Source organism: Vipera ursinii (assembly GCF_947247035.1).
Source record: "Vipera ursinii genome assembly, chromosome: 1".
Taxonomy (NCBI): domain Eukaryota; kingdom Metazoa; phylum Chordata; class Lepidosauria; order Squamata; family Viperidae; genus Vipera; species Vipera ursinii.
The window spans coordinates 223,798,103-223,813,090 of NC_139512.1; the positions used below are offsets into that span (position 1 = coordinate 223,798,103).

General features: G+C 40.7%; 1 protein-coding gene across 8 annotated transcripts in view; it reads right to left on the bottom strand.

Annotated features, from left to right (window-relative positions):
- ERICH1 (glutamate rich 1) overlaps positions 1 to 14,988 on the bottom strand; it is a 92,476-nt gene that overhangs the window by 15,311 nt on the left and 62,177 nt on the right. For all 8 annotated transcript variants that reach the window (XM_083348167.1, XM_083348166.1, XM_083348165.1 and 5 more), the window contains one exon: positions 7,212 to 7,574. In XM_083348167.1, the coding sequence (XP_083204293.1) occupies positions 7,212 to 7,574 (363 nt within the window). The remainder of the gene's footprint in view (positions 1 to 7,211; positions 7,575 to 14,988) is intronic.

The following is a 14,988-nucleotide window of genomic DNA, read 5'->3' on the forward strand; positions in this document are numbered from 1 at the left end:
AGAGTTAATTTTTAAAAATGATATAGAGAAACATTTACCAAATTGGAAAGGAAAAAAGACTGAGAGATTCATAGCACTGGGTTTCTAAATCTGGGCCTCTTAAATTTGCAAGGTCCATCCTGCTCTGCTGGAACTAGATAAAACCATGAGGTCCAGTCTGGATGAACATCAAGGCTGAGAAAATACAGGAATTACACAGTGTGTGACTTCGACCTGATATTTATACGAAAAGAGCTTCATATAAATATCAATGTTTAAAGGCTAAGGTCCACCTTTACATGCATAATCAATGACTGGATGCAAAATTATAAACTCCCTCCATTTAAAAGGATTATGGGATGAGATGGCAATTGTGTCTTATGGATCTTCCATATACAGTTGCAAGAAAAAGTATGTGAAAGCTTTGGGATTACGTGGAGTTTTGCATGAATTGGTCATAAAATGCGCTCTAAACGTCATGTAAGTCACAACAATAGAAAAACACAGTCTGCTTAAAATAATACTACACAAACATTAGCTGTTGGCATGTTTTAATTGAACATAACATGTAAACATTCACAGTGCAGGGTGGAAAAAGTATGTGAACCCCTAGCCTAATGACTTCTCCAAGAGCTAATTGGAGCCAGGAGTGAGCCAACCTCGACTCCAATCAGTGTGATGATATTGGATGTGTTGCTGACAGCTGTCCTGCCCTTTAAAAACACACACCTGTTTTGGGTTTACTGGTCTCAAGAAGCACTGTCTGATGTGAACCATGCCTCGTAGAAAAGAGTTCTCAGAAGACCTACGATCAAGAATTGTTGACTTGCATGAAGCTGGAAAGGGTTACAAAAGTATCTCCAAAAGCCTTGATGTTCATGTGTCCACGGTAAGACAGACTGTCTACAAATGGAGAAAGTTTAGCACTGTTGCTACTCTCCCTAGGCGTGGTCGTCCTGTAAAAATGACTGCAAGAGCACAGCGCATAATGCTTAATGAGGTAAAGAAGAATCCTAGAGTGTCAGCTAAAGACCTACAGAAATCTCTGGTACATGCTAACATTTTTGTTGACACATCTACAATAAGGAAAACATTTAACAAGAATGGAGTACATGGGAGGACACCACGGAGGAAGCCACTGCTGTCCAAAAAAAATATTGCAGCACGTTTGAAGTTTGTAAAAGAGCACCTGGATGTTCCACAGCACTACTGGCAAAATATACTGTGGACAGATGAAACCAAAATTGAGTTCTTTGGGAAAAACACACAACACTATGTGTGGAGAAAAAAAGGCACACCACACCAACATCAAAACCTCATACCCACTGTAAAACATGGCGGAAGGAGCATCATGGTTTGGGGCTGCTTTGCTGCCTCACGGCCTGGACGGATTGTTGTCATTGATGGGAAAATGAATTCCAAAGTTTATCAGGACATTTTGCAGGAAAACATACGACCATCTGTCCACCAACTGAAGCTCCGCAGAGGATGGGTGATGCAACAGGACAATGACCCAAAGCATACAAGTAATTCAACAAAACAATGGCTTCAACAGAACAGAATACGCCTTCTGGAGTGGCCCAGTTATCCTGACCTCAACCCGATTGAAATGCTGTGGCATGACCTTAAGAGAGCGATTCACACCAGACACCCCAAGAATATTGCTACACTGAAACAGTTTTGTGAAGAGGAGTGGTCCAAAATTACTCCAGATCGTTGTGCAGGTCTGATCTGCAACTACAGGAAACGTTTGGTTGAGGTTATTGCTGCCAAAGGAGGGTCAACCAGTTATTAAGTCCAAAGGTTCACATACTTTTTCCACCCTGCACTGTGAATGTTTCCATCTTATGTTCAATTAAAACATGACAACAGCTAATGTTTGTGTAGTATTATTTTAAGCAGACTGTGTTTTTCTATTGTTGTGACTTACATGACGTTTAGAGCGCATTTTATGGCCAATTCATGCAAAACTCCACGTAATCCCAAAGGGTTCACATACTTTTTCTTGCAACTGCACAGTATATGTTAACAATCTCTTGGTGCTACAGCCTCAAAAGAGGAACCTATATTTGTAAAATATAGTACAGTACTACCATTCTCTAATCTGTGATTTAAAGTAAAATAATTACTAAAATAACATTAAGCATACATAAAAAGAGTCTGAAAGGGGGAGAAGCCATCCACCTGTTTATGAGAAACTATGGAAGGAAAGTGAATAAAAAGCATTAAGATGCTAGCTATGCTAATATTTGTAGTAGTGCAAATTGACTATTCCCAGTGACAATGTAAATCAAAACAGAAAAAAAAACTTTCTTTCACAGCTATAGCTAATTATCATAGACAGAGAGATAGGAATTTTTTTCACATATTTTTTTCAAATATGAAAATAAACTTTCTTCACCGTACATCCTTTCACATTCCACCCCTTTTTTTCCTGCCCAGTTATCCTCTCTGGTGGTAAAGCTTTAAATTTACATTCCAACAAGGGTTTGCAGATGTGTTTGAAATTCAATTTGAACAAAATAAAGGAATCAGTATTCAGTACAACTACTTCCACATCTGAAAAATGCAGGATTATTTTCTTTGAAATCTCTGCCTGTGGGTGTAGGATGCCTGCTCATAAATAATTTACTGGACCTTTGTGCCACTGCATCTTCTGGAAAGTATAGTATACACCCCTGTCCCTGTACTTCAGGAATTAAACGGAAACAGAGAAAACAGATTCTGTAGCTTATGTGAAAGGGGGCAGTTTCAGCGCATATGCACTTAGAAATGCATTTCATTAAAATATGATTGTTCATACATCCAAGTACATTTAATAGCATAGTTCCTGACATCTGCTGTTGTATCGGAGCTATCCTGGAAGTAGGCATCAAACAGAAAACAAGAGCAGGCAGGAAGTTTGAATCAATACAGTGATCTGTATATTATGTGAATCTGGCTTCCCCATTAATTTTGCTTGTCAGAAGATCACAAAAGGTGGATCACATGACCCTGGGACACTGCAGCCATTATCACTACGAACCAGTTGCTAAGTCAACATTTTGAACATCTGACTGTGAAGATGCTGCAACAGTGGTAAGTGTGAAAACGGGCATAATCTCTTTTTCAAGTGCTGTTGTAACTTTGAATGATTACTAAATGAATGGCTGTAAGTTGAGGACTACCTGTACTGGTCCACAGCCAGACACACTTCTAACTATCCATATCACCACCTTCTGAATCAGCTGCAGCTTCCAATGTAGAAGACACTGCAATAGTCCACATATGAGGTGACTGAGGGTTGAGCGATTTTATTTTCTCCACTTTCCATCTTCTCTTTTCATTCTTTTCTAATTTTTAGACTGTATTAGGTTCTTTTTTATCTTTGCCATTGCAAACTTTAATAAAAACTGTGTTGTTTTAAAAAAAACACAGAGCCTTGGTGGAGCACTGGGCTAATGCCTCCTTAAGTAACACCAGCTGCCTGCAATTAGTGCAGGTTCGCATCCCACCAGGCTCAAGGTCGACTCAGCCTTCCATCTTTCCGAGGTAGGTAAAATGAGGACCCAGATTGTTGGGGGCAATAAGCTGACTTTGTAATAATGCCGCTTGGGGGCCCCCGAAAGCTCTAATAAGCAGGCATATACATAGAATGAAGGCTATTGCTAAGCACATTGATTGTGCTTAGATTGTAAGCCGCCCTGAGTCTTCGGAGAAGGGCAGGATATAAATGGGATTAAAAAAAAATGCCTCCACTGGGCCTTGGTAATGCATGCCAGGTTGCCCATTCCTCCAGAATAAGATCATAGATGATCTATTACAGACCAGTCGTGGTATTCAGAAGCAATGGCCAGAGGTCAAAGCTTCTGAAGATACAGACTTGGCACTGGAGCTGAAAAGTGGAAGTGATTTTAAGAATTGATGCTTTCCCATGAATTGTCCACTTCCAGATTCCATCTGTATTCTTCTGCTGCTGCATGAGTGGGACAGGTTGGGTGGCACAGGTTGAGTGGCTACTTATGCATGAGTGGCAGTATGAAGTCCTTCATGGCATAAGGCCTGGCTATCCAAGTATCCACTGGAGAAGGAAATGGTAATCCACTCCAGTATCTTTGCCATGAAAACCCTATGGACAGTACCAAAGGGCAAAATGATATGACACTCGAAGATGAGCCCCTCAGGTCAGAAGGCATCCAATATGCTACTGGGGAAGAGCAGAGGGCTAGTACTAGTAGCGCCAGAAAGAATGAAGCAACTGGGCCAAAGCCGAAAGGACGCTCAGCTGTGGATGTATCTGGTGGTGAAAGGAAAGTCCAATGCTTAAACATTTTTTCTCATTAGGAACCTGGAATGTAAGATCCATCAATCAAGGAAAGCTGGACGTGGTCAAACAAGAGATGACAAGACTGAACATCGACATCTTAGGAATCAGCGAACTAAAATGGACAGGAATGGGTGAATTTAATTCAGATAACCATCAGGTATACTACTGCGGGCAAGAATCCCTCAGAAGAAATGTAGTAGCCTTCATAGCCAATAAAAAAGTAGGAAAAGCAATACTGGGATACAATCCCCAAAATGACAGAATGATCTCAGTTCGAATCCAAGGCAACCATTCAATATCACAGTAGTCCAAGTCTATGCTCCAACCACCGGTGCTGAAGAGGATGAAACTGACTGGTTCTATGAAGTCCTACAGTACCTTATAGAACTAACACCAAAAAATGATGTCCTTATTATCATGGGGGATTGGAATGCTAAAGTAGGAAGCCAAAAGATAACCGGAATAACAGGAAAGTTTGGCCTTGGAGTACAAAATGAAGCAGGGCACAGGCTGATAAAATTTTGTCAAGAGAATACGATGGTCATAGCGAACACTCTTTTCCAACAACCCAAGAGACGGCTCTACACATGGACATCACCAGACGGTCAACACAGAAATCAGATTGACTATATGCTCTGCAGCCAAAGATGGAGAATCTCTATACAGTCAGTAAAAACAAGACCAGGAGCTGACTGTGGCTCAGACTCTGAGCTTCTCGTTGCAAAGTTTAGGCTTAAATTGAAGAAAGTAGGGAAAAGCACTAGGCCACTCAGGTATGAATTAAATCATATCCCTGTTGAATATACAGTAGAGGTGACAAATAGGTTTAAGGAATTAGATCTGATAGACAGAGTGCCTGAAGAACTATGGACAGAGGTTCGCAACATTGTACAAGAGGTAGCAAATAAAACCATCCCAAAGAAAAAGAAATGCAAGAAAGCAAAATGGCTGTCTGACAGCACACTAGACAGCACACTAAAAAGCAGAGACATCACCCTGTCAACAAAAGTGCATATAGTCAAGGCTATGGTCTTCCCAGTTGCAATGTATGGCAGTGCAAATTGGACCATAAGAAAGGCTGAGCGCCAAAGAATTGAGGCCTTTGAACTATGGTGCAGGAGAAGACTCCTGTGAGTCCCTTGGACTGCAAGGCGATCAAACCGGTCAGTCCTAGAGCAGATCAACCCTGACTGCTCTTTAGAAGGCCAGATCCTGAAGCTGAAACTCAAATAGTTTGGCCACCTAATGAGAAGGAAGGACTCACTGGAGAAGAGCCTAATGCTGGGAAAGATTGAGGGCAATAGAAGAATATCTTCAGAAGGGAGGAGGATTTAGCTTCAAAATAAAGGTAAAGCTTCCCCCGCACATGCGTGCTAGTCGTTTCCGACTCTAGGGGCCAGTGCTCATCTCCGTTTCAAAGCCGAAGAGCCAGCGCTTGTCCGAGGACGTCTCCGTGGTCATGTGGCTGGCATGACTAGACGCCAAAGGCGCACGGAACACTGTTACCTTCCCACCGTAGTGGTCCCTATTTTTCTACTTGCATTTTTTACGTGCTTGCGAACTGCTAGGTTGGCAGAAGCTGGGACGAGTAACAGACGCTCACTGTTATGCGGCACTCGGGATTCGACCCGCCAAACTGCCGACCATTTGATCGACAAGCTCAGCGTCCTATCCCACTGAGCATCCTCTCCAAGCTGAAGCAATACAGTCCTTTTTTTTTTAAAGAGGGAAGCACCATGGAAGGAGGCTGAAGGAGAAGTCTTCTCCAGCAGTCCTGGCTGACATAGTTCCAGGTTGGATGGTTTTGCCAAACAGGGCAGAAATTCCCACACTACAGACTGGTATGGTGCATCTGAAAATCTTCAGTTGACATTTGAGAAAAAGGCTGACAGGACTTGCCTCCAACAGCTATGGGCCCAATAAGTTCAAGGTGACATTTTTAGGGTTTGTTTTGTTAAGGTCTTCAGAGAAGAGTACAGGTAGTCCTTGACTTACAACAATTTGTTTAGGGACGTTTCAAAGTTACAGCAGCACTAAAACCAAAAGTGACTTATGACCACTTTTCATACTTATGACCGTTGCAGCACCCCCATGGCCATGTGACCAAAATTCAGATGTTTGGCAACAGGTTCATATTTATGATGGTTGCATTGTCCCAGGGTCATGCGATCACCTTTTGTGACCTTCTGATAAGCAGTCGGTGGGGAAGCCAGATTGACTTAACAACCGTGTTACTAACTTAATAACTGCAGTGATTCACTTAACTGTGGCAAGAAAGTAATTGGGGCAAAACTCCCTTAACAAATGTCTCACTTAGCGACAGAAATGCTGGACTCAGTTGTGGTCATAAGTCAAGGACTACTTGTATCATGTCGCATTAATCTGCAAGGTGAATCTAAAACAGTTTGCACAGGCTCAATAGGATTTATGGATGTATATCCTTTCTTTATAAGGAACGCGGTGGCTCAGTGGGTTAGGATGCTAAGCTTGTCGATCAGATGGTCGGCAGTTTGGCGGGTCAAATCCCGAGTGCCGCGTAACAGAGTGAGTGCCTGTTACTCAGCCCAGCTTCTGCCAACCTAGCAGTTCGAAAGCATGTAAAAATGCAAGTAGAAAAATAGGGACCACTCCGGTGGGAAGGTAACAGCGTTCCGTGCGCCTTTGGCGTCTAATCATGCCGGCCACATGACCATGGAGACATCCTCAGACAAGTGCTGGCTCTTCGGCTTTGAAACGGAGATGAGCACCGGCCCCTAGAGTTGGAAACGACTAGCACGCATGTGCGGGGGAACCTTTACCTTTATCCTTTCTTTCTCAAATTGAGAGCACAAAGCAATCAGTCTTTCTCCCTCCCTATATTTGACGTTGAAAGATAATTTGTTTTTCTTCCTTCAAGTCACTGTCATACATGATGAAATATACCTACTGTCAGAAAAATAGATTTCCTGTGTGCTTTGCAAAAAATCCAGAATGTCATCTGCTTTATCTGCAACTTCAAACTCTCTTTCTCTCTTTTCTTCAGGCATATACGTGAAATCAGTAGCCACTGGTTTTCTTAGCAAGCCAGCTGCTCTCATTTTTTCTTTTCGCCGCTTCTTTTTCATTTTCCTCTTTTGGTTTTGAGTCAAGTTTGGACCCTCCCTGGATTGCAGCTGAAAGTTATCTCCCATCAGGTTTTCAGGCTCTCCACATTTTGCTGGACTTCCATGTCCAACAGCATGAGTTGGAAAAACATTCTTCCGTTTTTTCTTCCGCCGCTTTCTTGGAAGTTGCTTTTTATCATTCTCCTCTGCACATTGAAAGAAAAACATAATGGACTGTAAATATAATAGGGGATATGAAGCAATTTGGTTATCTGGATAAAAGCATCCGTTTTCTCTAAGACTGTGATGTTTAAGAATCTCAGATGGGGGGGGGGGGTGGGAAGGGAAGAGAGAAACAGAGAGAAGGTTTAGTTTGATTACAAAAAAGATAGTCCTTGACTTACAGCAGTTCATTTTGTGTCTGTTGAAAGTTACAACGGCACTGAAAAAAGTGATTTATGAGAGTTTTTCACACAACTGTTGCAGAATCCCCATGGTCACATGATCAAAATTCAGATGCTTGGCAACTGACTAATATTTATGACGGTTGCCATCTCCTGGAATCATGTGATCACCTTTTGGGATCTTCTGACAGTCAAAGTCAATGGAGAAACCAGATTCATTTAACACCTGCAGTGATTCACTTAACAACTGTGGCAAGAAAGGTCGTAAAATGGGGCAAAATTCATTTAACAACTGTCTCACAGCGAAATCTTGGGCTCAATTGTGATCGTAAGTCAAGGACTACCTGTACTTTTATTATTTACCATAATAAATATTAATGAGTAGCATGAACTCTCTCTCTCTCTCTCTCTTTCTCTCTCTCTCTCTCTCTCTCTCTCTCTCTCACACACACACACACACACACACACACAGAGAGAGAGAGAGAGAGAGAGAGAGAGAGAGAGAGAGAGAGAGAGAGAGAGAGAGAGAGAAATTGGTATCATAAGGAGTCTGCATTTTGATGAGCGGGGACTGGTCAACACAAAGGAGAGAATGAAGTGATATGAGAACAAATTCTGGGTGTTACTATTTGGTTTGGATGGGAATGAGGGCCTCTTTATTTGTGTCAGAAGCAGCTACAGATTATAAACATATAACATTCAGCCCTGAGTGAATAAAATAGGCATAAAATAGGTCACAGAAATTTAGCACATAAAAATATGTAAATATTAACTAAATGTCATTTAGTTTTAATCCTATTAAATTATTAGGATTAAAATTAAATGACATTTGCCCAGGATCAGGCCACGTCAACAGCATTCCTCCATACATGTTGAAAGACACCGTAGCATGTGTGAGATGGATTATTCTTCTCCACACAGACTCTCCACACAAAAGTATCTTCTATAGGGAAGCCCCATATGAGGATGAGAACTAAAGGGCTAAGATGCAACTTTACGAAAGTGGAAGAATTGGAAGGAACTATTACAATACCACCAATTTTATTTGTCTTCCTCTTAGTTAAGCAAATTACAGCTTAGAAGAATGTATTCAAGAAGCTTCAAGGTCAACTTAAATAATTTCCAATTACAAAGTAGGTAACATGGGAGATTCCTGCCTGAGATGATTATTTATAAGATGGCTTGCTATTTTCCCAAATAAAAAAAATATTTTTGATGGCATCTCATTCTAATGCATATTTTTCTGGTTCTTAAGTGTCCTCCAGATATAACAGAATTATAACTCTAATGGGACTAGAGTCAGTGTGGTGTAGTGGTGAAGGTGCTGGCCTAAAAACCAGGAGGCCATGAGTTCTAGTCCTGTCTTAGGCATGAAAGCCAGCTGGGTCACTTTGGTTCAGTCACTCTCTCTCTCAGCCCAATTCACCTCGCAGGATTGTTGTTATGGAGAAAATAGGAGGAGGGAGGAGTATTAGCAGTGGTGGGATTCAACTGGTTCGCAGCACTTCGGCAGAACTGGTAGCTAATTTTTTGTTGCCCGGGCACAGAATGGACTTCCGGAAGCAGCAGCCACACAGTGAACCAGTTGTTCACATATTTGAACCCCACCACTGAGTATTAGATATATTCGCTACCTTGAATTACTTAAAAAAATAATAAAAGTGGGATACAAGCCTAACAAACAAACCAAACAATAACTTTCCTAACTCTAAGAAGCTTGATGGTTAGTCAGAGTGGTTGGAAAATCTGAGAATCCAAATTTCTGAAGTAGAGCTAACACATCTGGGCTGTAAAAATCTGGATGCCAGCAAAGTGGAACTTTTAAAAACCAAGATCCTCCAAGAAAATGCTTGAATGGCTGACGGGTGGGGTGGGGTGAGGGGAGGGCAATCCATCATCCACCTACAGCTGTATGGGATATTCTTCTCTCCCTTTTGCCAGGGAGGACAGAAGGGAGGGGGAGAAAGGAAAAAAACACACCCACATTTGTCCTCCTCGTGAAGCGCTGTAGAATTTCAGTGTAATCAAAGTACTCCTATAGTATTTTCCTGCCTGTCCATCCCAAGCCACAATTTTATTTTCCATGAATTTATTTTAAACCCTTAAGCCCTTTAGGAGGTAACAGAATTATTCTCTAGAAATTGATATGTACACAAATGGGATAATAAAATTAATGCCAACTGCCCTTTCATTCTAACAACAGTCAGCCTGCCAGGTAGACCAGACAGGAAACACGACCAGATGAGCTAAATCTACTTTATTATAAGGCTACATTAACAGAATCTTGCAAGTCTGAAAGTAGAAATCTCCTGCCATCTCCTTTACAGAAACTGGGGGAGGTCACTTCTGAGCCCCTTGCTTCACCCATTCCCTCAGTAGCCTCTCTTCCTCTCGTCTCCCAAGGTCTTTCTCACATACTATTACACTTTAGCCTTCTTCTGCAATTATTTTTTTTAACCAGATAATGATTCAGAAGGCCTTCATGGCTAAATCACCTTAAATTGTCTATACCAGAAATGTCAACTTCGCAACATCACATAACGTATCGGGACGGTTTTGTTATTGCCGGCAATGGGGTGGGCGTGGCTTCCAGATGACACGTCCGGCCTGCAGGCCGACAGTTTGACACCCCTGGTCTATACAGTAATGACAAAGAGTGAAATGAGCAAATCTTATTTTTTCTGGGCCACAGCTGATGACATCATAATGTTACTGATGCAAGTATGATCGAAACGGCCCCCACTTTTGGAACTTGGGGAAGGTTTAATAGGCAAAATGGGTAGCGGAGGCAAAATAATTCTACCCCTTCCTTCAAATTTGGGGGAAGGGGCCTGATATTTTCAGTAGAGAAGAGTTTTCAGAGGAGCTATTGGAATCTTTAACTCTCTGCTGTGCTTAAAATATCAGTTTCATGTCTTAACAGCTGATAGAAAGTCTTAACATGAAACTTCCCCCAAATAATGAAAATGGCCTAATTTGTCAGCTCAGCTCAGCTCAGCCCACCCACCAAAACTCTGGGTTTGTGTGTGTCTTCAAATGGTATATTGGGAGCCCCCTGCTGCCCTCAGACTGGCCAACATGAGGCAAAACAACAGACTAACATTAGTATGGTATGGTTTAACTCTGACATCCTTAAAAGATAGAGCAAGGAAGTATACATATTCCATGTTATCTGTCACAGCCATATCTCTGCAGATACACGATAAGATTCTGTTTTCAGCAAATGCCAACAGGAATGACAATACTATTTTAAATACCCATCTTATTCTACTGCTGAGTTGACTGTTAATATTGTATGTTTTCTATCAGCTGGTGCTAGCTTTGTCTCAACTTTATCATATATTACCTTTGCTAGTGTATCATGTTTCACATTTTTAATTTACCTCTGCACTGCCCAGAAGATGCCCTCCACTGAGAAGTCTACAAGCAGAATTAATATGCACATACACCTGCTGAGAAGTCAAGTGATAAAAAACATATGGAAAAATCTATTGTTTTTGATTTCTAAATGCTTTATTTTTGTGGGTTTGGCTTCTGGCACACAATATTTATCTGGTGCCTCAGCTATAATTCATCCCCAGACTTTATACTAATAAATTTGCTCTAAAGATGAGAACTGCAATTTCATTTTTGTAACCTCTCCGTTCTTGAGCTTTGTTATCTCTGAAAAACTGCCTCTTTTCATAATATCAGCTCTAGAGTTGCAAGTTCTTCTTTAGCTGACAGATGAGTGAGTCAGCACAGAGCAGTTCTGATCCCTTCAAAGGAGGAGGAATAAAAAACGCATTTGCAATTCAATGCTGCAGCACACACAAAAAAAGACTTGAAATAATTTGCACCACATACCTACACCGAACAGCGAACAGCGTTTTACCTGTATGACAATTGAAACAAACATCTCCTGGGAAAATACAGACAGATGAGAGGAAGAACAAACGATAAATACATTCCAGCTCTGCATAACATGGTACAGATGTTAAGGCATCATTGCTTAAGCTCTTCTTTTAAAGGAAGAAAAAAATGCAGAGACCTGATGCTTGAGCAAAAAGGGGTTACAAGTTTCCCCCCCCCCAATGCTGATAGAAAACCATAAACCTACACACGCTTATCTGGGAGGAAGTCCAAGAAAAACTGATCTATTTGTTAAAGAAACATTGGAAACTTTATTCAAAAACCAAAAACATTTTTGTGTGACTATGAAGAATGTATGAATCATTCTGAATTGGTTGTACATAAAGCACCTCAATGGAAGCTCTCTTTCATGGTAGTCTAGCAATCTCAACAACAATAATAGAGCCTTGGTGGAGCAGTGGGCTAATGCCTCCTTAAGTAACACCAGCTGCCTGCAATTAGTGCAGGTTCGCATCCCACCAGGCTCAAGGTTGACTCAGCCTTCCATCCTTCCCAGGTAGGTAAAATGAGGACCCAGATTGTTGGGGGCAATAAGCTGACTTTGTAATAATGCCGCTTGGGGTGTGTGTGAAAGCCCTAAAAAGCAGGCATATACATAGAATGAAGGCTACTGCTAAGCTTGTAAGCCGCCCTGAGTCTTCGGAGAAGGGCGGGATATAAATGGAATTAAAATAAAATAAAATAAAAATAAAAGTATTTTATAAACAGGAATATGTGAAGGGTTTCTGTAGGAAGCATATCCAACCTCTTATTTATTTATCGCTCTTTCTTTCTGTTATGGAATTTCTAGTAATGCACTGTAAAAAGCATTCTCCAGAATTTTCTCATCCACCTTAGGGAGTCAAACTAGTTATTCATTTCAGCAAAATAGTTATCCCATGTGTCCTCTGGCTATATGCTGCATAGGAGTAAGGGAACAGCTACGCTGTTCACTGGTTTGTCCATCTTCGTGGGTATATAGCTTTCAAGAACATAGAGTAGAAGTTTGATCTTGAAGGAAACAGTATATCAGAGCTCTAGCTATTTACTAACATTAGATATTAAATATCTTTAATATATGATTGCAAAGGAGTGGATTGCTAAAAAAAGACAGCTCTTACTCTTGTTTAGAGTTTATTGTGAAAAAGTGTGTGTTATGAATTATAACTCTGCAATTAGGCATGCTCATAGATCTTCAGCTACTGAAAATAATTACTCCAGCGCTCACATCTATGTGGTGGAAAACTTACAGCAATGAGACAATTATCTCCAAGTAACCATGAACGCAGAAGGTGACTGCTTATAGACTATTAGCTATAATTCTTCTCCCCAAGCTGCCATCCTGGGACACGAATGGCTGATCTGTGTGTCGTTTTGCACATTTTGAAGGGATGGAGGAAGGTGGCAGTTCTGCTGAAGTATAGCAATAATGACAATTCTTTTACTGGGATCATTAGCATTGCAATTGATTTTCAGGAAGCTATTGATAAGTCAGCTCTAACACCAAGGAAGAATTTCAGCTGTAACCTAATATTAGGACAGTCATGCAGCTGAAAAAAAAACCCATACCCATTTCTATACTTGTTATTAGTAGTACAATTCTGAATCACCTGTTACTTAAATAAATTATTAGCAACATTCCCCACCAAATAAAACTATTTAAAATAAGAAAAAAACTTTGAATATAGTTAAATATTCACCAAAGCCAATATTAACTAAAAGCCTGGCTATTGACATCTGCTTTTAAAGCTTCCTCCGAGCAATTCAAAGACTCAAGAACTTATTCTAAATCTCTGAGGTCATTACACAGAAGGGCTAACCTTGAATTTCTGCTAGGAGAATCAGCAGCTGTTCCAGCATTTCTTCGATAGCCTAGTGTGCAGGGCTTTAAATAATCATTGGCAATTATTTTGTAAGTGCTTATTTCCTGTACTTTGCCAGTAAACTAACTGGCAGCCTTTGAATCAATCAGGCTGCTAAAGTTTGAGTCCAGAGATTTCAAAAACCCCCCATAAACTCTCTAGTCAAGTTCAAACACAACAGGCTGACTCTGCCAATAGCAATAGGATTTACACTTGTATACCACTTCATAGTGCTTTACAGCCCTCTTTAAGTGGTTTACAGAGTCAGCATATTGCCCCCAACAATCCAGGTCCTCATTTTACTGACCTCGGAAATATGGAAGGCTAATTCAACCTTGAGCCGGTCACCAGAATTAGCTTGCAATACTGCATTCTGATCACTGCACCACCACAGCTCTGACCTTCAAGTTACTGGCAGGTGTGCCAGTGTTCTAAAATAATTTTCTTTCAAAATGGACAAACGAGGTGGCTAAGCTTGGTTTAAAATAAAGGCTCCTGCTGTTGCCTCAGTTTGAGGTACCTGGGGAAGAATTGGATCCAGAATGTGTACCAGAAGGCTAGACATCTTTCTGAAGATGTATATAACCCTATCAATAGCAGGAATGTTTATTACATACCTGGAAAAATCAGCAACATTTTTGATTGGAGCTGGTGCTCCAGCTTCATTTTTTTTCCTTTATGCCAGCCCATGGCCACCAAAAAGAGGTCATCTCAGAAAACTGTACCACTCTTCGAAAAAGCCATTGTGGCACATTGTATTTCATCAGATGAAGAGTCTGTACCAAAAATCCTGAAGGTCTCTCTCAACAATTTCATGCAGACGTAAAAAGTGATGAAGGCAGAAAAGCCCCAGAGCCCAGAGTTCAATCCTGACAGGCTCAAGGTTGATTCAGCCTTCCATCCTTCAAAGGTCGATAACATGAGGACCCAGATTTTGAGGGGCAATATGCTTACATTGTAAACCACCCAGAGAGTGATGTAAAGCAATATGAGGTGATAAGTTATGTCTAAGCGCTATTGCTATTGCTTGAAGGGAGACATAGGATCTCTATATAAATTATCTCAAATAATTGTGTAGAAAATACCACTGGTCTACAAATTGTGGGAAATTATCAACCTCTGAGATAAAATATGTTAATTCTTACAGATTTTGATTAGATGAATTAGAAAACAGGTGGTAAAGGTGCTGGTTGGCTAAAGTTTTCAAGATATTTCACAATAAAGATTTATAAACAGGTGAGAATATTTGCCTACAAGGGAGGGAGGTGTCTAATGATCATGATGCCTTGTAACTTCTCGACAAAGTACGATAGAGAATTGAAAATGGTACCACATGGAAGTGTATAAATTTATCTTCACTTTGAAACTAAAGATTAATACCTAACTCTAATTTATTGTTCTTTTATTGCAAGGTACATTTGTTTTGGTCAGATCTACGCATGATATAGTTACATCTGGTGGCT